This window comes from Macrobrachium rosenbergii, chromosome 52 (genome assembly GCF_040412425.1).
Source record: "Macrobrachium rosenbergii isolate ZJJX-2024 chromosome 52, ASM4041242v1, whole genome shotgun sequence".
Lineage (NCBI taxonomy): Eukaryota > Metazoa > Arthropoda > Malacostraca > Decapoda > Palaemonidae > Macrobrachium > Macrobrachium rosenbergii.
This window is the reverse complement of record NC_089792.1, coordinates 3,492,168-3,520,107: the sequence shown is the minus strand read 5'-3', so window position 1 is coordinate 3,520,107 and position 27,940 is coordinate 3,492,168. Positions and strand designations below refer to the sequence as shown.

Below are 27,940 nucleotides of genomic sequence, written 5' to 3'. Positions count from 1 at the left end.
ATTATTATTATTATTATTATTATTATTCAGGAGATAAACCCCTATTCATATGGAACAAGCCTACAAGGGCCATTGACCTGTAATTCAAGCTTTCAAAGAATATGGTGTTCATTTGAAAGAAGCTGCAGAAGATAGTAGTGAATATAGAAATAAAAGATCATTTGTTAAAAAAAGAAAAAAAAAGATAAATTAATAAATAAACAGATAAAAATATAAATAAATGAATAAAATACAAGTTGGATTGCCTTATGGTAGTAATGCGTTGCATCTTCGCTTGGAAACTTCGAGGTTCTAGTTGCTGTATTCATCTAGTTGCTGTATTCATACTCCTCTGGACAGTTTTGCTGTATCTTTTTACAGTGTTTTGCCCTTAAATAACTGCACCCTTCAGCAGTGTTGTTTCCTACAATGTATACTGTACAGTAAGAAAATATAAGGAGTTTTAGGACTCTGAGTCATTGTGATATAGTTACTTACATCCCACCACAAAATATAGATATAACAAAAGCATAACGGAGACTGGTTCAGAAATTACTGCGTTATGAAAATGAGTCCATTACATACCTCTTGTACGTGTAAGTGCAGGTGTTGTGCTTCCTACCTGGCCTTGGTTGATAACACCAGCTTGAGTGCTAACTAACACCACACTCTCTTCCCCTGCATCACCTGGGCTGCTGCTGACTTGCCTTTATGGCTGCTATGAATTTACTTTTTTTTTTTTTTGTGGCTTTGGAAAGTCAATTATTGGCCCTAGGGAGTCATACTTTGACCAGATTGAAAAATCACGGTAGCTTGTCATCAGGCCTTCACTTCTATATTTAGCTTCTCTGATGTATATACTCAATAATTTACTATCCAGGCACACCTTTGACTCTTATCAGGTAAATTCTCTCTAATCTAGGCACACAGTCCTAAATGTTCAAGACTACAGAATGAAGGGAATTTCAAACGAGACTAAATAAATATGTTCAGCATTCTTAAACATGGATCTTTATCATGATAGATAGATTTTTTATTGCATGTCAGTGCCCTGGACAACCTTGCACGCTTTTTTCCTTGTTCATCCACTTCCCACGATATTAGACACTTGTAATATATGGGGCATGTCATCATACCAAACAGAATATACTTTTTTATTTATTAGTCTAGATTAGTGAGAAATTACTGCATCAGGGTTATTGGAAAACTGGTTGGTGTGCCGCCTGCTTGTTATAACACGAGTGTTGTCGGCTGTGGCGTGGGAGTGTTCCCCATGTTGCTGCCTGTTTGTGTTTTCCTGCTGACTGTTGACTAATGGTGCCTCACTGTATGTAGCCTGAGTGATGAGGAGTTGAGTGAAGGGCCACGGCCCCCTACACCACCCCCTCGCCGTACCTCCACCCATTCCTGGGGATTGGGCTGCATCGGTCGCCAGGACGCTCAGTCTCGTAGCTTCAGCAACATCGCGGATGGGCTGCGGCTGGCCCATACTCAAGCCTTGGCCGTGGCAGGCATCGTGCATCAGTCCTCTACTGGTTCAGCACCATTCAGACGCGGCTTGCGAGCCTCTTTCCACGGCCGAGGTACCCCGCGCACCCTCTACCCCAGGGGGCATCATCTGTCTTGCCCCACCACCCCTGCCACTGCCCGCAGGGGGCACCACCCCAGACCTCCCCGTGGTGGTGTCCTGGCCCTCCCTGCACCCCTTAGCCAGGCAGCACAATCCTCTACAGGGCGCGAAGACCCCTCCGGGCAGCTGCTGTCAGTACGGGCGCTGCTGCAGCACATGGCCTCTCTCCGCCCCTGTGTTACCCTTCCTTATGTATCCTCCAGAGTCCTACCTCGGACCCCTCCTCGACTACCCCGTGCCATTCAACGTAGACCTCCTCTTCCTCTTCATCGCTCACTTGAAAACTTTTATCCCTCCAGCTCTGAATCAGATTCAGAAATTGAAACTCCACATACCCTTGCCTCTTACCACTTTGAGGATCACTCAGAAAGATCCTCCTGTGTGTCAGAGGTAGCAGCATCCACTCATAGCCTTCCTCAGTGTAGCACTCACAGTAAATCCTCATTTCATCACACACGATACATCCATAGCCATTCAGCTCATCACAACCAGTTGCCACATCGATACCTTCCACAAATTCCGCTTTCTGACCACAATCATCATCATTCTGACCAGTTTCATCATTATCATCGCCTCCTTCCCGAAGATTCTGATCACAACCACTACCATCACCCACAAAACCACCAATTACCACAATCCTTTGATTGTCAAACTCAACACCACCAACTCCCTCAAACCCCACCACAATCCTCTGAGAACCTTCACCACCTCCACTGTGTTCTTCCATCATCAGTGTCAACTCTTAAGCTGTCTTCGCCTTCTGCTGGTGTTTTTGCTGGTGCCTTAGAGTGGGACGTTTGCTGTGGTTCTGTTGGGGTGTCCGGCCTCCCCCAACCCCGTAATGGCTGTGCCCCCTCCACTCCCCTTCTGTCTCTCTCTCTTAGGTAACTCTCTTCTCTCCTATCTATCTCTCGGGAGTACTTGTGCCTTTGTCGTAACTCCGTAAGTACAGTGCAGCTCTACCCCTGGTTGTGTTCCCTTAATATTGTTGCTGTGCTGGGTGTGTTCTCCCAAATATTACTACTACTGCTGTGTTCCCTAATTAGTCATCACACTAGCGGGTGAGGTACTAACATCTCCTGTACATCAATGATCATGTAGGTCAGGGACAGCACAGGCACAAGTTCACACCACCTAACTAACTGCATGTTCAGTAGACAAAAATAAAGTTCACTGCAATCATTCCCATGATAAACATTTTCATTTTGAGACTTTTCGATTCCTACAAGTTTTTGGTATATGTATATATGTATGGATGTAAATAAGTTTGCATATATGTATGTACAGTATTTACATGGAAGTACATAGGAATTGATATGCACATAGGTATGTACATATGCATATACATATATATTAAGAATTTTTACAAATATATTTTAATGACTGCAGTGTAACTCTTTATATTTATAATATACAACAGAAAGGAACAACTACTGCTACATCTAAGACAAGTTAAATTCTGTGAGTCTGTTTTAGAACTTTTTTTTGATAATCCCAGACTCATTTGCAAGGGGTAATATACATTCTTGGTGGCATTACTCTTATTTTTTTAATTTTCATTTTTATTTTTTTAAATGAATGATTAGCCTTTCACAAAACGTGACCCCTGTTACAGCTTCTTAATTGTGGTTTTCTGGCAAACTTGCCCCTGTTGTCTGCTTCATCTTGTGCTTTGACTGTGAAAACGTCCTTCTTTTATATCAATAGGTACCATAGAATAGATAAAAAGGTTAATGTAGCCAATAAACTTTCAAGGTAAAATATTGAGTGCAGTTTTCATTTACTATGGAAATGTAATTTTTGGGCTGCTTTTGATATTGATGTCCAGTCCCCCATAAGATTTCCTTGAGTGAATTGGAAATGCAATTGCCTTACTTGGGTTAGGGTTCAATTCACAGAATACTACTGTAGTATTTAGAATTTCATCTCCATCTCATAACTTCCTCCTGAAAAGCTGAACTTCCCATATTTTCTTCTTCCTAGTAATTTGCTGAATTGAATAATCTTAATTTGATTTCAGTTCATCAGTTATGACCCTGAGATATACTAAGTTAATGGGAAGGTGAATTTCCTTAATTGCCCTCTTTATAGGCTCAAAACTGATGACACCATATGCACTTCATTTATTTGATAACTTGAGAAGTATGCCATCAGAAGTAATTTTGATATTACTTACTAAGATTAAGCTACTTCACTTTCGATCTCTTGCTCATATCTGAATTACAGTTTGATATGACCAAATATATTGTGTGGATTTTCGTTAAGATTCCCTCTGAGCAGTTTAGAATTCAAAAATACAATATCTGAGGCTCTGTTTACTGATTTAGTTTGGTTTTCATAAGTAGTATATAAGGTTTTTGTTATAGATTCGTATCAAACTTTAAGTTAGAACAGTGTAATTTCAGAATTCAGATACTGACAGGCTTGGCAGCTTGGGGGTGTTTGCACGTTGAGCAAATCACACATTTGAAATAATCTTTGGAGTGTATTGCATATTTCTCTTTGTACTTTTCATAATTCTTTAAGAACTTGCATCTTAGTCCCCTGTATCAGTTCAATGCTATTTTCACTATTTAAGTCTGTTTATTGATATTACTAGAAAAACTAAGATTCACTACCTATACAGTTCTAGAAACTACACTGTCCCTCAGATGAGCAAAAGAAATTCAAGTTATTAGTATATTTCGAGATGTACATAATGCTTCTTTCATTTTCACCCCATAGCAACCTCTCACAGTGAGAGCAATGGCAGCCTTCCTGGTGACCGGCATTCCCAGAGTGTGCCCAGCAGTCCAAGAAGTGTATCGAGACCTTATTCTGAGGTCGTGGGCTCAGCTGAGAGTTTGGTTGGCAGGGTAAGATACTTCCTCTGATCTACGAGATGTGTCAGTTAGACATAGCCGATGCAGGGTATTGTTTAAGTTGTATCTTGTTTGGTGTACTGTAGATGGTTCCTTTATTCCTATGGTTATCATCAGTCCATTTAGCCTCTTCACACATAGACGCCACCTTGCTTCAGTTTTTATGCCTCACTGAAGAACGAACCCATTGGACAAGGTCTATAGGAGAAGCAAAAAATGCGACTCCATGGTCTTGTTAAATTACTTTTAAATAGTAATTTAGATAGTCATGGTGGTTTTGAGAGATAGTTTGGTTCTAGATTGTCAAGTCGAATACTAAAACCAGCATTCAGTTGATGTGTGCATCTAGTCATAGAATTTCATGTAAAATGTCACTAGTCATGTATGACCTTATAAATTTTATTTTATTTTCAAACTCAGTGAATGCTTGTACATTTGAACTTAGAGCACAGTATCAAGTTTTATTTAGTTTTGCCATTTTTCTTCTAACAGGTGTTGGCAGATCAAGGTTTAGGGAAATATTGCGACCCTGACTTTGTTCGAACCACATCGAGAGAAATAGCAGAAGCCCTAGAAATGACTACGGAGGAAATGGACCGGGCTGCCCATAGTATCCTGTCAGCATCACAGCAAGAACTAGCTGTTGAAGATGCATCCCCTGAGCGCCTTCACCCACAAAGAGGATCCCTCACGCCTTCTAGACGCCAAAATCATCAATCACCATTATAGAAGAAAATACATTCGCTAGGATTATAAACTTTTGTATCAAGATTCATTGATGTATACAGTATCATCATCCACATTAATTTTTTCCCCTCTCAAGTTCTTGGAGACTCTGTGAAGAGCAACTGGAAGGCGCTTAAGGTACTTGCACTGCATCTCAGGCAAGGCTAACTTGTGGGAAGTCTAAGAGCCACCAAGATTTACCTCTGCTGCACGGATATGCTCAGAAAAGGACAAAGGGATAAGACGTGAAATATACAATACTTTTAATATTTGCAGATGTGAAATCAGAAAAAACAGTTGAAGCACAGCAGTGCCAGTCTCCCAAACTTAAGAATCTATCTATCCCTGCATAATTGACCATGTCCTGACGTTGGAAGGGACTTGTCAGATTTGAGGACTGCTAACTACTGTTGATAAGGTGGCTAGTACTTGAACTGGGAATAGTGTTGTTTATTGGTGTTGGATACACCTGCAATGTGAACTGTTAAACCCACCAGAGGTTTGTCCCTTGTCTGTGAACGATTCTTCAAGTTGAGATTGTGGTGATGTGTAAAACAGCAAGAGTTAGGTGTGGAGGAACCGTTCTTTGGGAGACCCATTTTTATACATGAGCAAAGGAGGCCTGAAAACAGCTATGAAGCTATGAATGTACATAGTACTACTTTTCACATGTCGTCAGTCTTCTGATCACTTGGGAGAAGTCATACCCCAAGTGCATGTATGGATAACTACAGTTCTGTTCTCTGTGTTCTGCCAGTAACACATTGCTGCTGTGATTAGCTCATTGCTCTGTGTTTGCAAGTGTTGTAAGTACATCTGTGACCACACAACCATTTGCTAATAAATGAGGGGCAATTAAGAGTAGGTTTATACAAATATAGTTATAAGATATGTAAGTCATATGTGTTTGGCTATACAGATTTCAGGAAGTGAACGTGTTAACCATAATTGCACTGGGTCTTTGACCATCTTTAAGGAAGCCGATGCTGTATAACCTCTACACATTTGAGTAGGGGTCGACTTATTAACCCAAAGTGCCTCTCTCAATTGTGATAATCTGTTGTTGTTTTCCTCTCAAAAAAGTTTCCAAACAAGTTTCACTGAAAGATGCTGAATTTTAACTTCACATCACTCATGATTTCTTACTGCTCCTCCTAAAAGGGGTGTCATTTTTTCTTTCAGAATTCATTGCAAATTATTTTGTTCTTTTTTTGCTGGCCCAAAGCTAGCAGATGGCTCACCCATGTTCCGTGTGAGTCTTTGTTGTTGTTGTAGTGAGTAGAAGTATAATCCTGTGATCCTAGAAACACGTGTGACATTTTTTCGTCGGGAACCCTAACACAACATTGCCCATCCTATGTCACCACTCATGTTTAGTCTGCATTCGCTTACAAAAGGAGTCTGTCGGGAAAAAAATCATGATTATGCTCAGAGTAAAAGAAACTATACTTGGACGACAGTTTCAGAAATACGCCACAATCAAAGGAAATAAAATTAAAAAAGGAAAGCTCCTATGAAAACAGAGCACAGGCCTTTACCACATTCAGAATGGGCCATTATTTTGGTGAGAATCTGGAAGGAGTCGCTTTCCTGCTTAGTGAGAATAAGCAGAACTATTCAGGGTGTATGTGACAACTAAGTACCTAACATTATTTTTTTTTCAAATGGGCTCAGTGATTATTCTACGATGTTGGCAGTTGGTTGGAGTCCCAAGTGTCCGATTTGTATTGATTTTGGACGAACAAGACTAAACTCTTGTTTTATTTGCATTTGTTATGGTGTAAAAATTCCTTTAACAACTCTGTAGGACTGTTAGTTTTATGAAAAAGACTAAAGTTTATTGTACGTTTATATCCATATTTTTTACCTCATTGTTAGAGGCTCTGAAAATCTGGGGAGGATGAACTTCAAACTAGGTGAATTATTACTGTACGTTATTATTATGATTAATTATTAATTATTATTATTACTGCAGAGAGTTTAAAAGAAATATTTATAGACTTCACTTTTTGAGAAGATTTTCAAATTGAACAAATGTGACCTGATGTAGTTCTCAGGCTCGGTTTTCCACGCACAATTACTTACGAACTGAGCTGTCGCACAGGGCCTTTGCTTGCTCACATTGACATCCTCCTCGGGTTCCTCCCCACGTTTTCAAATCCTCTTTTGTGGTGGTCAGGTGCTGGAGACTAAGACCACCTGAACCTCCTGTTGTGTCCCAGAAGAGGAATCCAGTCTCACATTATTGTCTTTTGTCATGGATAGGTGATTAGGGCCAAGTAGTCCTCTGTTTACTTAACTTATAGATGGAAAACTGAGAGATTTTAATGACTTGTGGTACTTGCAGCAGCAGTGATAATGTGACTGCATTGTATCATCATAATATGATCATAGATAGTTCATATTTTGTCTGAAATATTATAGCCTTGAATAGCCATAGTTTGTGGATAACACTTCCGAAGACAAGTGGTGCTCAACGACCATGACATATGTCTAGTGTTCCAACCTCATCATGCGACTTTTCACTCGGATACTTTTTCAGCAGTTTATCTCCTTTATTTTCAAGTTCCAATTGTTCATATTGATCAATAGACTGTAGAAAAACCTTTACTCCATTCTGGGATGCAATTGTGTTATGAAGTATAGATCCCCTGTAATGTTGACTTCTTTGTTGACCTTCATGCTGACACTTGCATTTTGTTCCAAGATGGAATGGGATTCTCTGAGGACTGGCATTGAGGGCCTCTATATCTATATGTGTGTATGATATGTATATATATATATATATATATATATATATATATATATATATATATATATATATATATATATATAAATATATATATATGTATATATATACATATATATACACAGTTATATATATATATATATATATATATATATATATATATATATATATATATATACACACACACAGTTGGTCCTTATATTCTTTACAATTGCAATTCCCATCCCCAGTGGAGTAATGCACACCGTATGAGCAAATGCTTTCGACAAGATGCATTCTCTTGCATGCGAATGGAGAAGCCTATTCTGTCCTTGAGCAAATGTCGAATTGCAGCATTATTTCATGAGACCTTTCCAGAAGATGGTGGCCAACAGGACTGCTGCTTCCACTGTCGGAGAGTAATTGTGACATATATCTTAGTTATGCTGATGTCTGTGAAATGTGTTGTGTTTGTAAATTTAAGTCAATTTGATTGGTGATTTTAGCAGCCTTTGCTGAGAAAAGGATCACACACGTGTGTTTTATTCTTTTCAGAGATCTGGACGTTCCACAACCAGAATGGATTAAGCATTTCATTAGCATCGCCATAGCTTTTATTTTCCACAGTGACATAATGTGAATTATTTGATAAATAATGTTATAATGTATCTTATCCAGAAGGTACTTCCTGTGTTAAATATGCATTTTATCTGTAATTATATTACAGAATTTTTGCATGTGTACCATTAGGAGTTTATACAGATGTTACTGTTTTGTATATGTCAGTTTGAAAATAAAGAAAAACTCATGACATATGTATACAAATTTGATAATCTTGTGTTATCATTTAGTTGTTTTCATAGACAAAAATATATATATATGAAATTTTTTTATCACTTTACTTTGTGGTTAGTACTTTTGATTTTTTTCTTGTACATTTTTTCAGCCTTTCAATAGTATTGGTTATTTAAAAGCCATGGTGAAACGTCTAGCAATTTTTGTACCATTGCTAGATCATCTCTGCTTACAAGTGGCCCATTTTTTACTGTAGTTTTTATATGAGGTCAGTATTAGATGTGCAGTTATGGTAATCTTTTAATAACGGTGGAGGAGTAGCACGTAAATTTCTACCTATAGAGAAAAAAAAAATATGACAATATGTCTCACTGCACAAATATTGTTATTGTGAAGTATTTGTACCTATTCAAAGGGGAATAATAATAATAATAATAATAATAATAATAATAATAATAATAATAATAATAATAATAGTCATCGTAGGACAATGGTGACGTATTTTCTACATAATTTTACTACTTCATCTACTTGTAATTAAAACACACTTATACTGGAAAACTGATGCGAGTTGTCGTCTCCGCGGCGCCTCTCTCCGGAGGCCGTTCAAGTGATTTTGTACTTTTTTTTTTCTTTCTTTTTTTTGAGTCGAGACTATTTTCGTTGCGCCCCGTCTCAGGGTGCTTGAAATATAGTCCAAATCTGGACCAGAATTGGGACATTTTCCAGTGTTTTGGAATAAAAGGTTATATACATATCTGTGCATGCGTGTATGGTGCACTGGGATTGCATATTTTCTCATGCAATGTGAAAGTCAATTTGATTTTTTGGAATAGCGCAACAAAACGGCATTGCATATATTCTGTACATTCATGAATACACTGTACATTAAAACTAATACCATTACATTTTGTATTTCCAAACGTTGAGCCTTGACACTGAAGAAAAAAAAAACAAACATATAGTCTATACATCTTTTGGTCTTTGTCAAACAGCCAAGTTCCATCTTTAAATACCATCAGGAACCTAACAGCAGTCTTATACTACAAGCAGTGTCTACACATACATGCAGCTAATTTCTATATGGATGCCAGAATTGTGATTTGGCCTAAAAAAAAAAAAAATAAGAAAGCTGGAAATTGTAAATTACGATAAATATTTCATCAAGCCAGTGGTCAAATGCCCCAAATAAAGTCGGTATGTCCTCTTGTTTATTCTTTTAACCTTTCTTTATTCCTCTTTATCTTATTATTCCCTTTTCCTTTTCTTTTTTTCTATAAATCACTTTGTTTGCTTGTTATATGTATGGAAGGAACAATCACAAATTTACATTTGGCAATTCTCGTCATAATTTATAAAGTGTTGTAGCAATTCTCATTTGGAATAAAGCCTAACCTTGTCGTCGTATCTTATTTTTACATATTTCATTGGTTGGAAATGAAATTTGGTTTTAATAAGAATCCACATGGCATGGCGCGAAATTTCCTCATACTCTACAGGAACTACTGGATAGGCCTATATGTGACCCTCTATTAAAATTACCCGTCAAACGTGAAAGATTCTTTCCATCAGAGTTACGGTCTAGTCTTTCGATTTGGGGCCCACTAGTTCCTTTTTAAGTGCACCCTAATACCCTTCATTAAACTTTCAGTTAAATACATTTCATTTCCATAAAAGATGAGCTACAATTATAGCTGGTGTTAATGGAAACAAGCAAGTGTCGTTCTGTGAAGATTTTGTGGCAATTCATGACTTTTGTGCCAGAAGTATTGACTTTCCGCATGATAAAAAGGATAATAACTTCAGCTTTTAACGAAATGAACTGACGCGTCCACACAAAAGGAGGCATGAAAAGTGTCTACAACGGGGCCAATAAAGACTACAGCGTTTACAAAGACCAGCAGCAATGACCACTTGCAGTACCCATTTCATGTACTACCTCTGCATCTCTAGGCCTCACGTTGCTACACTCAAGTAAATCAACCTGCGCACAGACCGTGTCACGCAGTAGGACTAAAGTCAGTAAATGGGCACATCTTGATGAAGCAGAACTCCCGAGAAGACGAATGCACCTTGGCATGGCTTGGAGAAAGCCTTAGTCTAACTACAGTAGATGTAACCAGCAGTAAAAAAAAAAAAAAAAAAAAAAACAGTGATGGCTGTACTGGCTCAAGTGACAGCATATAGCACCACTTCTGTTCCAGCACTGACAGAAGGTTGCACCAAGAACCATGCAATGGCAAAATAGCTGGTAACATCGAAAACAAACACCGACAACAGCATTCAGTGGAGGAGAAAACTTTAGTGAGTCTACCGAGCTTTACGTCACTGTCATCATATTCCTTCATTTGTTCTATCTGGCACGCCCTAATTATTTGTCAGTTCCACTACAGGAATAATTCTCTTTCTTTTCAACTTAATTGGAATGTAGAATTTAGGCCAAAGGTCAAGCATTGGTACCTATCAGGTCATTCAGTGCTGACAAAGAAGGCTTGAAAGGTGCAACGGGAGGAAAACCTCGCAGTTGCACTTATGAAACAGTTGTTAGGGGAGGGTGGAAAGTAAGATGGAAGAAAGGAAATCAGAACGGAGGTACTTTAAATGGAATGAAAGAGGTTGCAGCTAGGGACCGAAGAGACGTTACAAAGAAACTTAAGTAATGCCTATAGTGTACCATGTGAGGAACACTGACGGCACTAACCCCACCACGGGGCTTGTCAGCTTAAGAGAGCATGGTGAGTATGATACTTACATTTAAACAGAAATAAAATTTAGTGCCATAACTCCCTATACAGTAGTAGTTAGAATAAGTGCAAACCGCTGAGTCTGTCTGTGTCAATGTTTGAAGAAAACTGATGTACTTGGATGAAATTTAGTGGTAGCATTCGCTTCATGCCTCCCTCCAGGTGATAAATTTCCGGTGGCTTTTGATGAAGATTTTGTGCGGTTATATCCATCAGTAACCACCAAAATTTAATCATCTAGAAGAGGCCGCATAAATAATCTTGCTGGGAAACGGGAAGATATTCCCCGTAGGCGGGCAACGCCATCAGTGCACCTCACGTGGTGCACAGTAGGCATTACCTAAGGTTCACTGCAGCGTCCCTTCGGAACCTTGCTGTACCCCCTTTCATCCCTATTACTGTACCTCCGTTCATATTCAATTCCATCTAACTTCCCCCCTCCCCCTCCTCCCCTGACAATTTTTTCATGGTACAACTGCGAGGTTTTCCTTTGTTACACCTTTCAAACCTTATAGCTTTCGATTTTCCTTTCAGCACTGAATGACGACTTAGAGATCCCAGTGCTTGTCCTTGGGCCCAGATTTTTATATGACAACAGGAAGATGTTGATAAACGTAATTAAAACCGTAGCCACCTTGACAGAGGTACCAATTTGTCTCTTCTCAGGTAAGGCAAGTGGACATTCGAAGGTGACTAGTCAACACTTTACACCATTTTCTGACACAAGTGGTTCAACAACATAAATGGATCAAGGAAAGCAAAGATAAATGGAGCACTACTCTTAGGCCTATTAAGGCAGTACGTAAGCCACAAGATTAGTACTATGGCATAAAATGGAAATTCGGATATTTAAGAATAAAACTTGGTCAACATGAAGACGTTACAATGAATGGAAAAGATAGCACAAATAAGCTTGTTAGCAAAGAAACGTCAGATAGGCCTACTGAAAAAAACCAGAACAAGGCCTTCGAGGTCAAGATGCGAATAGTTGAGAAAAATATAGACTGAATGATAATCAGCAGTAGAGTAGCAATGTCAAATACATGAATAATGAAGGCATACAAGCAATTTTCATAAGCCAACAAAAAAAGGCAGGCACCTATATACAAAAATCACTATGAAAATAAAAGACGATGTACACTAAATTGATAGATCAATGCTGTGGAAAAATGTCAGAAAAATACATTTTCTAGTGCAATGAGATGTAAGATGATACTGCAAAGACAAGAGAATGAGCAGTACTCTTTTTAAAAAAGAAACAATCTGAAACTATGTACCTAGTATAATAGCCACAAGTCAGTTCTAAACACAGGAAAAGTTACTGTTCTATAGAACAAGAAACGAAAAATAAGAGACAGTAGTTTCCCAGCTACGTTAATTCAAAGTTGAAGAATCTGTATCCTTTTTGTGTTCACAGATTTAATCCACTTCAAGACCTTCGAAAAACAACAAGATGAGATTAGTAGCACGAAAGCAGACTGCTGTGAAAAAGTATTCATTCCCAAACTAGGACACAGCCAGAAATTGTTCTCTTTTAGTTTGAAAAGATTCCTTTGATGAAAAGCTTGGACGGATATGCGTCTACTTTTTTGTTTTTTAACCAAAAGTTTGTAGGCAGAAGTGATGAGCTGGAATAAATAAATGAGACCCATTGGCTTCTGTTCAAATGTTTTTTTTAAATACTTAAAAGTCATAGAAAACGGTCTTGGATGGTCCAATGCTGCTGCGAGGTAACACTGTCGTTTTGGGCTTGAGAGTTGAGAACCCATTATGGAAGTTTCCTTCCCCTTGTGAAGTGTTCTTGGACAGTTATTGCTTGCTTGTTGGTAAGCAAGTAGGCTGTCGAAAGTTTTTTTTTTCTAGTGCATCCAATTCCGTTTGAAAAAATAATCAAATTCATCTGTAAGTTTTCTGCTATTAGAAATTGGGTGCCATTCCAAACGTACTTTTAAGTATTGAAATGAAAATGGCCATTTGTTTTAGTAAAATTAACAGACAGGAGCAATGAACCATGAAGCTAGAATTACGCCATGAAGAAAAACAATGCCATACATGAGAAGAAATCACTGAAATCAAGATTGGGTTTAACAGGAAGGAAAGGTGCTTCCAAAAGCTCATCTTTAAAGGTATGTTAGCTCGAGTTTTATTTTCAAACTCAACAGGTATTTGGGCAATAAGCCACGACAGTGAGCCATGTAGCGTAGTGTTCTTCTTGTATATTTAACAGTTATATAGCACTTATGGTGAGATATGATTAAATGCTTGAAAACAAGCCATTTGTAATAGGCTAAGGGGTACATCCTAACCTAACTTTTCTCTGTTGGCTGGGGAGAGTTCACAGTGAACAGTATGCTTACACCTTTTGGGCAGGCATCCATTTTGTCCTAGGCAAGCCAGCTGAATTTAAACCAACCATAATGCAGTACACCCTAGACCTAACTTAGGTTGCGTGGTACTACCTTACCAGATGCCTCAGTTTATTGTATTTATATACTGTTACACCCTGATTTTTATTATAGCAGTAACATGTTTATTCTAATAAGTTTTCTAATAGATGTTGTGATTGTTATATTCGAATACTTTTTCACCACATACTTGTATCATATTCACACTGCGTATTAGTTTTAGGCATTTTTTATTGTTTTGGTGCAAACTGCACATATTGCATTCCCCCAGCCCTCTAAAGGTAGCAGTCATGAGGGGAACCCCATGGAAAATGAGTGTTTGTATTGGAGGGAAAGGAGGATGTTTACCCAAAATGAGTTAAGTGTATCTTCAAGGGTTACCAAAAATGAGTGAACTGTACTGTCAAGAATGGTCTGAAGCGTAAACCATGAGATTAACTGTCAGAAAAACATGGTTCATGTCCATAACTTGTAAGTAGGTATCAGTCACAAAGGACAAAGATGTCACAAAGCTAACTGCTGGGATATAGCCTATCATTACATTATCCTAGAATGCCTTTCTTTACCTGGCTGTTGTAGGCCCCACCAAACATGACATAGAGCACCAATATTCATATGGTACAATGATGCATCATCCCAAGTTAGCCTAACATAGAGCACCAGGTCTTTTTCTGGCCGGGGGAGGGCAGGATCCAATCGTAACCTGACCTAGGGCAACTTTAATTCAGAATCAGTGAAGACTAAGACTTAATCTGTACATCAGGGTAATATAGCCTTGGCAGTTATAGAAATTCATTAGCACAACCTGTCACATTGTTGCCATAGCTCAACCTCCCAGTTAGTCCAACCTGGCCCAGGGTTGTATATTTTTGTATGTACAAATTGTACAGTATGGCATACTGCTTGCTGTCCCGTGTGTCATTTTATATATTTCTTATGATTATTCTGTAAAGAAATTATTTACATACTTCTAAGCCTAAGATATAAAGATAAATATGAGATTATCATGATCATTCCCTCCTCCTACTTTCCATAGAGTAGCCTAATCAGTAACAGGAATAAGGTAGCCTAACTTGCACGGGGGTGGAATGTTTGTGGGATGGACAATTGAAAACATAGAGGTTACAGTTATATCCTAGTATAGCCCTATCCTAGTGCAGTCCACTGCATTTCCAAGCCTAACCTAGTGACTATTGTGTATCATCAAAACATGTCAGACGGGAAGGAGGGGTGGAGGGTAGTAGTACCTTAGTAAGGAGGTGATAAAAACTTGAACTGGTTGAATACCTGCTGTAACCAAACGGCCTTGGTGAGCATGGAAAAACAGGAAAAGCAAGTACTGTACAGCAAAAAGTTGTTATAGTTATTTATTGTTAATGTTTAGTATTTTGACATATGGACTTGGTTATTAAAAACAGTACTACAAATTGTAATTGAACACAAAATCTAGATTGTATTCTAGGACTGGTAAAAGCCAAAATGTTGATCTTACATCATTTATTACATATTTACAAGAATTTGTCAAAAATATTTCACAAATCATTAGTAAGAATGAAGTGAAAAATAAAGTTTTTGCTTTTGTGGAAAATTGAATTTTCTTGAATTTTGTTTGTAGTCCTCAGCTGTTATACAATGGTTCCACATTGCTAGTTTTACTCACCTGCATTTCAGGGTGTAGTTGCTTATGTGGAAGGGTGTTCAAGTTTTAGGACGTTCACTGATACTCCTTGATTTTGCATAGGTATTTTAGCTTCACTACTGTTCTGTAAGTTAATCACATCCCATGAAATCTGCATTGGTATTTATGTCAGTTAACGATAGCATATAGGACCCAACAGGCTTTTTTCAGGGTATTATTGTGCATTTTCAGTGAAAATAATATAACTTTAATCCATAGTCATGAGTTTTGATAGGTCTTATCAAGAGTAAGTGAGGATGTACAAATAGTACACAAGTATTACCCTGGATGGAATTTATGTCCGTTAATGATAACATATAGGACCCAACAGACGTTTTTCAGGGTATTATTTTGCATTTTCAGTGAAAATAGTAATAACTTTATTCCATTGTCATGAGTTTTGATAAATCTTACCAAGGATAAGTGATGTACAAAATAGTACACAAGTATTACTCTTGATGAATTTTATGTTAATGATAGCATATAGAATCCAACAGGCTTTTTACAGGGTATTATTTTGCATTTTCAGTGAAAATTGTAATAACTTATTCCATAATGGATAAATCTTAGGAGGGTAAGCGATGGTATAGAAATAGTACACAAGTAATAGGGTGAATTTCATGTTAGTTAATGATTGTATAGAGAGGTCTACAGTGTATTTTAGTGTATTATTTTGTATTTTTAGTGAAAATAGTAACAACTTTATTCCATAATCATGAGTTTTGAGAAATCTTACAAAGGGTATTGATGATGTATATTCAAATAGTACACAAGTATTACTCAGGGTGAATTTTGTCAGTTAATGAGAGCACATAGGACCCAATTGGCTTTTTAAAAGGGTATTATTTTGCATTATCAATTAAAGTAATAACGACTGCTTATATTTTATGATAGATACGAGTGTGAGGAAAACTAAATATATTTTTGTTTTTACATTCTCTGATTACATTTGATATATTTTTGGAAATTATAGGTATACAGTCCATTTTCTTGAGACTGATGATGAATTTATTGAGTAATGATGATAATAGGTCTAAAATCTGGATGTCACAAGGGGAGTATAATTCCCCCATTAGTTTAATTTAGAATTTCAATCTCTCGTAGGGGGGTAGCGCCGTCAGTGCACCTCATGTGGTGCACTGTAGGCATTACTTAAGGTTCTTTGCAACGTGCCCTCGGCCCCTAGCAGCAACCTCTTTCGTACCTTTTACTGCGCCTCCTTTCATATTCGCTTTCTTCCATCTTCTAGCAATTGATCCATAGTGCAACCGCAAGGTTTTCCTCCTGTTACACCTTTCAAACCTTTTTACTGCCAATTTCCATTTCAGCACTGAATGACCTCATAGGTCCCAGTGCTTTGCCCTTGTCCTAAATTCTATATTTAGTTGATTAATTAATTGATTAATTGTGGGTTATCTGGCGCCACCTATATTCAGTTCAATTCAATTTAGGATTTCAAGGCTTTTAGCGGAAAGCTTATTTTTAAAAAATGGTAGGATATGTAGAGAAGAAACCTTCGTGGCCAGTACAGACACAGAACTATTGCTTGAGACTAATATCCAATACATGTATTGAAACAAATGCATTGGTACCTCTTGGTTAAAAATGCTACTGATAAAATACTTTTATTAAAGCTCGTGTAACACCGATTAAAAGTCTAAAGAAAGAAAATAAAATAGTGGTAAAAGGAGACAATTACAGCAGTATAATTTTTGTCATCTGGAGTTAAGGAAAATACCTGAGCGGAATAACGCCCAACAAAACCACATTTTAATTGCATGTTCGTGTTCCACTAATTACGGCATTTTACCATGTGGTTTTACGGAAGTTTTAACCTCTGGTATTTTGACTATGAAGTTTCACAGAGCACGTGTCGGTATTTTTCCCCATATGGATTTGTCTTTTATGAATATATACCGGATACATTTATTATTACGGGCAAACTATGGCAGCGAGTTACATCATTTTGGTTCGTGTGGTTGGTGTGTAGACCTAACTATTAGGGGTAACGATTGCTGCAGTTTGATTCTTACATGTGCTATTAATTAGTACATAATTTGTAATTTTTCTAAAACTCTTTTTAATGCCGTCATCAGTAGTAGAGTAAATTGCTGATAGAGTATAATTGGCGTAGAGTATTAGTTCAAATCTGATATGATTAGCAGATTGCCTTGCCATACCAAAAGTTAGTAAAAATTGAGGTCCCTTATTTAGTTTGGACCTGAGGTAGGAGAGAGAGAGGATAGAGGGGGTGGGGGTGGGGGCAAAAAGAAGCAGGAGGTAGGCAGGTGAATGGTGGGAATATAGGGAAAAGAGGGGATTGCGTATAGTACTATTGACCGGTGAAGATGGTAGTAATGGTCGGTGAAAACTGATGAAGCTTCTATTTCCGAGGACTGGTTTAGGGTCGTTACAATCACTGGTGCCAGTAATTGTTGTGATACCTAAGTTTGTCTTGAGTATATAACAATTATTTGACCGTGACAGGTCAATAAATTGCCCCAGGAGACTTGCAGATGTTCCAGAAGAAACATCTTTATAAATAGCACGATTTAGAAGAACGAGCTGTTTGTAAAAATTGCCTTCATAATGGAGCAAATTGATGTTTTCGTTGTATAAGTGACTTGAAAGGTGTTTTGAATTGTTTTTGCTTTTGACCGATTGAATACTTTTCAAGTTTCTTATCGATGCCAACATACTTTCTCAGACTAGCATAGGCGTGAATGCATTTTCACTGGTTGGACAACAGTGTTTTTATACGAATTGTCCTGATGCCATTATTTTAAATTGACGCATCTCATTTAGCATAGCGGAATTTATTGTATAAGATAACGTTATGTGATTTGCAGTAAAGCTTTTTTCATAGACAACCTTTGAGTCAATTTTACTGAAAAAACTTTATTAAGGACATCGGTGTTGGTTCAAAGGATTCGTAAAAGTGTAACGTGAAGTAATTACTGAACTTGGATTGTCATTGCTATTTTTATAATTAAGGCAACCAGTGAATTTGTATTTGGGATACATAAGTAGATGAATAAACAGTTATGGATGTCGCTTCCTTTATTAAGTTTGTGCAAACCGGTTGCAAGCTTGCGTGAAGTAGGCTTACGATGAGATACAAGTAATGTATTTGTGTGTCCAATCAATTTTTGTTGAAACTATGTCTTGCCTTATCCATACGAAAAAATAGTTTTTGCAAAGGATTATCGTAATTTATATTTCTTCATCGGGCGAAGGAATTTTTACTGTTGATTTTGTAAGGCAGTTAGCTAGGCGTTTGCCGATGTTCATTCATTTACAAATCAGGCAGCATCACAAAAAAACAAACAAACAGTATGCTTGATAATCAAATACTATTATACGTGTAGTTCATTCGTTTATTAAGCTAAAAGAAACAGTTGCGTAGAGTCACTGGTTTAAGTGTGATTATTTAAGTATCAGTGAAACGAATAGCCAGGTCTCTTAAAGCTATAGTGATAGTTTTTAGACTAATGGAACCAAGTGTATATACTCGAAAATACTGCAGTGCACATATCGGTAACAGATGATCAGATTGACGTTAAATGATGCCTTCATCATTAATTGGAGACGGGTGGAAATGAAATCCTGGATAAATCAATGAATACCCCAGCTTTTGCAAACCCTCCGGTCTATACTGTAATTCCAAACTTGCATTCGCTACAGTCCATTGATGAGCCTAGGTTCATTATCATTTTTGTATTGAAATCTGAACGATACCTTTTTTATTAGCAGTTAACATATTACTTTGTGTTATGCTCATGTTTGTTCTCATAACTTGTGACGATAAATTTAACAGAGAAGCAGCAATCAGGAAGCGCTAATAGGCTGTTGGCGTGTTTTAGAGGTTTACGAATGTAGATACTATATGGAACAGGCTTTGTTCCAGTAGGCCTACTGGTTGATAGCACTCCTGGGACATTGATGGGGAGTTACATTGCTAGTGGAGCGTTTTGTATGTCTTATGATAGCCTTCAAAAAGTCTATAGGTGGTACTTGATCAAGGATGGAATTGATATGAGGATCTTATTCAAAATACTCGATAAATGATACAGATTCATTTAACTTTTTTTGTCACTGTGTGCTGTTTAGATCATTTTAAAGTTAGATGGAGGTTCAGTAATTAATCTTAGATATGTGATACTAGATATATGGTACTAGATATTCGGAAACGAACTGGAAATAATCTAGCTGAGCTCTGTAGATTTTAATGGAGTACGGTTCTCTCCCAAGTTAAGATCAGCCGCTCGTCCTATCATTGTTATAACACTACTTATTCTGTCAGTAGAGAGTTTTAAAAGATAATGTCATGCCAAGCTTTAGAATATCCTGGAAAACAATAGACCATTGTTGGTTATTTGCCGGTACATGGGTTTTCTGACACATTTCAAGCTATTTTGGTGTAATGAGAATTAGGCCTATTCATTCGTTTCTTTACGTATAGAGTTGCTGATCACTAATTATGCTTCTGAAGTCTCGGCCTCACTTCTCTTTCTGGCGGTGCGAGAAACTTTACATTCACGGCTATTTAAGTAACCAATTTTTAAAAGGTTTCTGTGTAGTAGACGATACGATAAACTAGGCGTAGCGAGACATTTCCAGTCAATTATTTTCTGTATCACGACTTCCATCTTGTACTGCTAATATGAAGTGGGAAAGGAAAATAAAGAATTAAAGAAAACTAGTTTTTCACCCAACAGCCGAAGAACTAGAGAAAACTTTAGTTATCCTTTGAACGGCTTAAAACTGGATAAAATTTATCTTTTATGATCATAGAAAACGGTGACTTATGCGCTAACTTAAGGTATACTAAAGTTTACGTGTTACTTGTCCTGCTGTGATTGAACATCAGAATTACTTGATTAGTGCCATTCAGGGCAAAAGCTTAGCCCTGGGTACCTGAGTACGCGTCATTGGGGGTAAAATTAAACGAGTTTTGACATTTTCTGAATGCCTAATACTGGTTTTCTACAACTTTTGATAAAAATCATTGGTTTCTTGATAAAAATACCCATTTCCTGACATTCTGATGACAGCTAAAAGAAATCAGTTCTTTTCCTTACCATACCCAAATGCTCTACCAAATTTAAGAAACCCCCTTTCCAAGAGAAGCGTAATGTATGGGATTCAGACAAGGGGCAGGACAATTCTGAAACAGGGTCAGTGTGAAATTTTGATACGTGTTTATTCTGATTTAAGCATTGCGGTCTCAAAATGTCCAGAATTTCAAGATTTCAAAATCACGAATTTACTTTTCATACCTCAGGATCTCTAGATCAATCAGCTTTATTGCATTTATTTATTTCTGATGAACATCATATTGTTTGGGAGCTTGAATTTCAAGTCAATGGCCCCAGCGGGCTTGTTCCATATGAAATATGGTTCATCTGAATGATATTCTTTTCCTGAATATTAAGGTTGTGGGCACTTTTTCAGAACTGTGATTACATTACAATGAATATAAAGTTGAAATGCAAGCTGTATATAGAGCGATTTCTTGCATCTGTAAATTGTTTTAGCAGAAAGATTGATTTTTAAAAATAAACATGCGAGTGTTGGCCTAGCACGTAATATGTACTGCGAGATGTTTTAATTGCCTCTTAATAATAGCAAATAGGAGCATCCACCGTGGTAATCAAAGTCATAACACTATTCTGAGATGACGCGAGTGTTTATTAACTCTTGAATTGGTATGATAGTTATCTTGCTAATATTAAAAATTCAGACGGGGTTGATTTAAAGAGAGAGCAGCTTGACTGGTTGAAAACTAGATTTTAGTTGCACCCATGACTCACTCGGTAGGTCTAGGTTTCGTCTGTCTAGGTTCAAAGCGTCTGGTCATCCGGCGCCAAAGATGCCGTTATTTTTGTAAGGATAAGCCGGGTATGTAGCTGTCTTTTTTATCTTTAAATTGCTCTGCAGTGTTTATTAAAACGTTGTATAAGTCTAGTTTAGTATGAGTGGGATATTCAGTTGGTGAACGATCAGAATTTAGAGAGGATATGGAAGAATACGAGTTGTAACCCAACCCCCACAAAAAAAAAAAAAAAAACTCAAGATTTATGTGTTTTAACTATAAGATATATCGAAATGTCATTCCTTGAGAATTTTATTCGTCAAAACTATGCCAATTTTGTAGTAATAACTTTTTGGATTATTTTAAGTAAATATTTCTTTTTCAAATGAGGTTGGCTGTGGCCCAACAGGAGTAAGCAATTGTTAGCCCCTTGTTTTGTGCGCCTTAAAACATCTCGAAACTTCTTGTTTTTCTTTAGAAAAAAATAGTTTTTTTATGTTTCAGAGAATGACTTCATTATAATATATTTATTCAAGAAGAAAGAGTTTAATGTTTTTTTTTGTTTCAGACGATTGAATGTGTGGCTGACAATTTTCAAAAATTTATTCACGGGGAAAAAAGTTTAATCTTTTAGGCAGTGACCCTCAAGGGTTTAAGACGATGTATCCCCTTTGTTGAATGTGTACAAGGTTTGAGGGATTTTTTTAATTGGTAGTTCTTTGTGAAAAGCCCAGTTTAAAATTTTTTTTTTTTTAAAAATCTTTGTGGAAAAAAGTCACGTTTAGGATTTTTTTAACCTGGTATGTATCCCCCTTTGTGGTGTGTTTAGTACAAGCCCGTTTAGGGATTTTTTTTAACCTGGTATGTATCCCCCTTTGTGGTGTGTTTAGTACAAGCCCGTTTAGGGATTTTTTTTAACCTGGTATGCATACACCTTTGTGGTGTGTTTAGTAAACCGTTTGGGGAATTTTTGTTTCCACCTTTGTGGTGTGTTTAGTACAAGCCCGTTTGGGGATTTTTTTTTTAACTCTGTATGTATAAACCTTTGCGGTGTATTTAGTACAAGCCCGTTGGGGATTTCCTTATAAACATAAACAAAAGACTGTAAATATAAAAAAGATGACCCCAAGAAATATTGTGAATTTTTCCCCTGTGACTTTATTGCCGGCCACTATAAATTAATGTGACTTTTTCCTAGCCAAAATTGTGACTTTTTTTTCCTGTGACTTGATAACCGGCCACCGAAGCTCAGGAGGTTGCTTATAAAGAATAATCCTCACGACAAAGTAGATCAGCGTTGTTATTAACCCATATTCACAGACCTACAACCCAGCCGTTCCGAAGGTCAGACAAATTTGGGTGTTTGTTAAACGGGAAGTATAGGTCTAATTGTGAAGGTGGTTTACAGATACGAGTAGTCTTGCATCTACGTCTCACGTCTGTAATTTTTTCCTTGGCATTCCTATTTTGTTTCAGCTGCGTTTTTTTAAAGGCATTCAATGTAAAATAAGACTGTATTCTCATTTCTGTCGGTTTCTTTTCCGTTTCCATCACGTATGTAAGATTTTGATCGTTGAGGTTTTGTTACTTTTGTTAAAATTATCATTATTATTCAGATGAACCCAATTCATGGGGAACAAGCCCACCACAGGGGCCATTGTCTTGAAATTCAAGCTTCCAAAGAATATGGTTTTCATTGGGAAGAAGTAACAGAAGGTGGAGGGAAATACAGAAAGAAGAGATGAGATCAGTTATTAATCTACAAAAAAAAAAAAAAAGGCAAACCAAACTATTTCAGGTTCATGATACATCGACTGTTCTCTAAATGCCCATTCCATCCTCGAAAGAGTTTCCCCTTACACCCTTTATCGATGGAAGCCGATTTACTTTCCCCACCCACCCTCCCCCTCTCTCTCCCTCTCTTGGAGGACATAAATATATATCTCTCGTGGCACCATAGAATAATATCTCCTTTGTTTTGTGGGCGAAGGGAACTAGTGCATATCCTCTGGCGCCAGAGAGTGCTATAGGAACGGCGCCTGGATGAAGATGACTACACATGCGCGGGGGAAGGGGAGGTGGGGGGGGTGAGGGGTTGGGTTTTTGGGGTTGGGGGGTTGGCGATGGAAGGCCTCCGTCGTCTGATTTTATTCAGGATCATGAACATGGGAAGTCATTGACCTCTTCTAGAAGATGGTGGTTGTCTGGAACGGTGGAATTCCAGTCAGACACACCCGTAAACACACCCACACACACAAAAGCAGAGAGAGAGAGAGAGTGAGTCTCTCTCTCTCTCTCTCTCTCTCTCTCTCTCTCTCTCTCTCTCTCTCTCTCTCTCTCTCTCAGACGCCTGAGACTGAGACGATTTTATGACTTGAAGGAAAGTTCTTGGGGTCGTCTTGTCTCCCTGGTCACTCTAAAGCCGCGCGTAGGCTGAATGTCTAGTCTTATCTTATGTCCTGTTTTAGGTTCTATCTTGAATTTTTCTCTTTTTTTCTGACAGCACCTTCATTTACTTGTTATTTCCTTATCTCGGATGTATATAAGCTTTGTCATTCGATCTCCCGAATAGTAAATTGAAGCTATTTGTGAAATATTGCGCAGTTTCATTCTTCTTCTTGTGATTCAGCGAGAAGAAAGGTTAGTTTTATCGTCTTGTTTTCAAATGGCTTCTTTGGGTTTCATTGTTTTATGTTAACCTGAGGAACTTTTCGTTGTTTTTAGGTGTTTTTACACACTCCTTCAAAAGAAACTGCTGTATTGCAGCTTCACTGTTTAATTGTATCTTGCGTCGATTTCAGTTTATGTGCGATGTCATTGTATTTGTATTCCTGAGTTGACTTCTGTTTCCTGTAGGTCATCATGTATTGTAATTTGCATAGACCTACATATTATTATTATCAAAACAGTTTAACCAGAATAGGCCTATACAAAACTTAACTACACCTCACTTCATGCATACTGTACTTTGGGTCGACAAAGCAGTAAAGGGAAACTGAACTTTGGTGTATAGGCTATCTGTACAAACACATACACACGTGTGTGTATATATATATATATATATGTATGTGTATAAAGTATATTAGGCTACTAAATTTATATTTTCACTAATTTATATATATATATATATATATATATATATATATATATATATATATATATATACAATAGATATATATACAGTATACACTAACATGTATATGTGTATGTATGTATATATAAATGTTTATATATATGATATATAATGTATATATATGTGTGTGTATATATATATATATATATATATATATATATATATATATATATATATATATATATCATGAATAATTGAGTATATAGTTGCACCAAGGGATGAAATAATAATGGATGGAGAAAGGGTAAATAAGGTTAAAGTCTTTATTATATATAGGAACAATGACATAATTGCAGTCTCTCGTGTGTTTGAACTTAGTGAAAGAAAAAAAAAAGCCAATTCAAACAATGTACAGGCTGAATGAGGTTAGGCAATCAAATAGACTGAAATTACATGCGAGATTAAGATTCTATATGTATTAGCCTAGTGCGATCTCCATACGAATGAACATGTATTTTGGTGTGACACTAAAACTATATTTAAAAGATTTTTGTCGATTTGGTAATACCATTATGGAAATTTATGGAAGTTCCCTCGTAGGGGGTTAGTGCCGTCAGTGCACCTCATGCGGTGCACTGTAGGTATTACTTGAGGGTCTTTGCTGCGTGCCTTCGCCTTTCGTTCCTTTTACTGTACCTCCTTTCATATTCTCTTTCTTCCATCTTACTTTCCACCCTCTCCTAACAGTTGATTCATAGTGCAACTACGTGGTTTTCCTCCTGTTACACCTTTCAAACCTTTTACTATCAATTTCCGTTTCAGAGCTGAATGACCTCTCAGGTCCCAGTGCTTAGCCTTTGGCCTAAATTCTATATTCAGTTCAGTTCAATAAGCAACAGGTAATTCATCTATAGGATTGCATGGTTCTTGTTCAGTTCAGTAATTTGTGAGGAAAACTCCTTTCCAAGTGGTGGATAGTCTGCTTACCCCTATTTTTGATAATGAAAAGATATAATGGATTTCATTTTGTATCAGAATTTACCCTGTTTCTAGTACTGCTGTATCTTTGCCGTGACAGAACTGGAGGTTGTTTTTCAGTTAATGGCTGTAAAACCATTCACCTACACATTTGACAGCTGTCAGACTTACGACATTGTAATCTACGAGCTGGTACTTTTTATTGTTAGTTGGTACTCTGATAGGCCTAGGCTAAACAACCTGTGAAAAATCACGAACCATTTCATGGCATTAATTGGAGATAGGTTTTAAACTTCACCATCATTACAGGGTTATACCTGTGGTTCTCACTTAGTAATATGAACCTTAATTGACCTTTAATTACACCGAATAACAGGTGCTTAGCTAGTCCTTGTTTATAGGTAAGTTCACACTTGGAAGTGGCAACTTGACTGTTTATTCTGCTAAAAATGTCAAAGATCTGTGCATAGTTACGGATATCATATCTTTACTTTACAGAAATTGAATTATTCATTTGTCTAGATCATAAATAGCACATTCTCTTCCTTGTATCGACTAGGAAAAGTTTTTGTGATAGCACAGAATTTACGGTGAGGCTTAAGTATGTAATTGTACTATTAGGTTAGAGTTGTGTATTTTTTGGGTTTTTTTTTTTTTCGTGAGTATAAGCACATGTTAAAGATTTTTAGTAATAAATTTTGGGAAAGTGTAGTCTTGGGGCTTTTTACACTGTGTCAGTCAAACTAAGGACTTTAAAGGTTTGAGAGAGAGAGAGAGAGAGTTGGATGGGGTTGGGGGATGGGAGTAGATTAAAAAAATCAGTCTTTCGCCCACAAAGTGCAGTGTCATAAATTCAAATTTCCTCGGCTAGATTTAGGGGTTCGCCCATTACATGGGATTGACCATTACGCGCTATTTAAATCGGGACATTGCATACAATGGGAGGGGTGTTGTGGGATGGGAATCGCACCAGCGAACTTTCACGTTAAATGTTGGCTCGAGTAATTACAGAAATGGCGTTGAAAATTATACATGTGCTGTAACTGGATTATTATTATTATTATTATTATTATTATTATTATTATTATTATTATTATTATTATTATTATTCAGAAGATGAACCCTATTCATACAGAGTAAGCCCACAGGCGCCATTACTTCATTTTTTTTTTTTTTTTTTTTTTTTGCAGCATCCCTTCGGCCCCTAGCTGTACCAGTTTCATTCCTTTGGATGTACCTCCGTTCATAGTCACTTTCATCCATCTTACTTTCCACCCTCTGCTAACAATTGCTTCATAGTGCAACTGCGAGGTTTTCCTTCTGTTACACCTTTCAAACCACCTTCGACCGGCCAATGAAGAGTAAGAAGAATTTATTTCTGGTGATAGAAATTTATTTCTCCTGTTCGGATTCCACAATAAGCTGTAGGTTCAAAACCAATTGGTTCTTAGCCACGTAAAATAAATCTAATCCTTTCAGCGCTGAATGTTAATCAGCTCAGTAGTTAAACTAAGGTATACTTTTTCTTTACTCTGTTTCCCTTTCAGCGCTGAATGACCTCATAGGTCCAGCGCTAGGCATTTGGCCTAAATTCTATATTCGAATACATCAAAAATATTTCCCTACAGATTTTTTTAAAAGTTCCATGAACACCAGTGCAAATGTAGGAATGAAGAGGAATGAAAATGGTTAGATAAAACCAAGAATAGAACCTCCTCTCGGTCTAGTATGAAAATTGACATTGGAAGCCGCCCAAATTCCCGTGAAAATAACAACAGTCGTCGGGAAATTGAGAATTGAGGAGGTTTTGAAAGGTGTAACAGGAGGAAAACCTCGCAGCTGCACCATGAAACAAATGGTAGAGAGGTTTAAGGAAAGCAAGATGACCCCCAAGGGTTTTAACCCGGTATGTATCCACCTTTGGGGCGTGTTTAGTACAAACCCGTTGGGAATTATAGTAAAAATATAAACAAAAGACTGTAAATATCATAAGGTTAATGACCCCCAAGAAATATTAGTCCTAGATAACGACCCATGAAAATCCCTGGGGGTAACTTTCTAGGAAAGATTGTAAATATCATAAAGATAATGACCCCCCAAGAAATAATTGGCCTAGATAACGAACTGCGAAAACACCAGGAAAGCTCCGATGGAAGAAAGAGAATATGGACGGAGGTACAGTTAATGGAATGAAAGGGGTTGCAGCTAGGGGCCTAAGGGACGCTGCAAAGAATCTTGAAGTAATGCCTACAGTGCATCGCGTGAGGTGCACTGACGGCACTAAAATAGCTGACAGGTACGGCCAGAACGGAAGTGAAATTTGGATTAGGTAGCAGCAGCGATACGGGAAAACAGCCTTTTGCCAAGAACAACAAAACTGTGAGACGGCTTCCTGGTTGGTCAGTAGTTCACAAATTAGAAAACTCTCTCCACACAAAGGAAAGTTCTGGCAAACTAATGAGATGGAGCCGGCGGAATGTTATTAGTCATATCGCTAACAATATAAAAACGTGAACTGGAAAACTGTC

The 27,940-nt window shown here is 37.4% G+C and overlaps 1 protein-coding gene across 1 annotated transcript in view; it reads left to right on the top strand.

Moving 5' to 3' along the window:
- LOC136833836 (muscle calcium channel subunit alpha-1-like) overlaps positions 1 to 6,521 on the top strand; it is a 698,390-nt gene extending 691,869 nt beyond the window's left edge. Inside the window, 3 exon segments of the mRNA XM_067096136.1 lie at positions 1,315 to 1,562; positions 4,334 to 4,464; positions 4,963 to 6,521. Of these exon segments, the coding sequence (XP_066952237.1) occupies positions 1,315 to 1,562; positions 4,334 to 4,464; positions 4,963 to 5,199 (616 nt within the window). The 3' untranslated portion in view covers positions 5,200 to 6,521.
- The last annotated feature ends 21,419 nt before the right edge of the window (positions 6,522 to 27,940 follow it).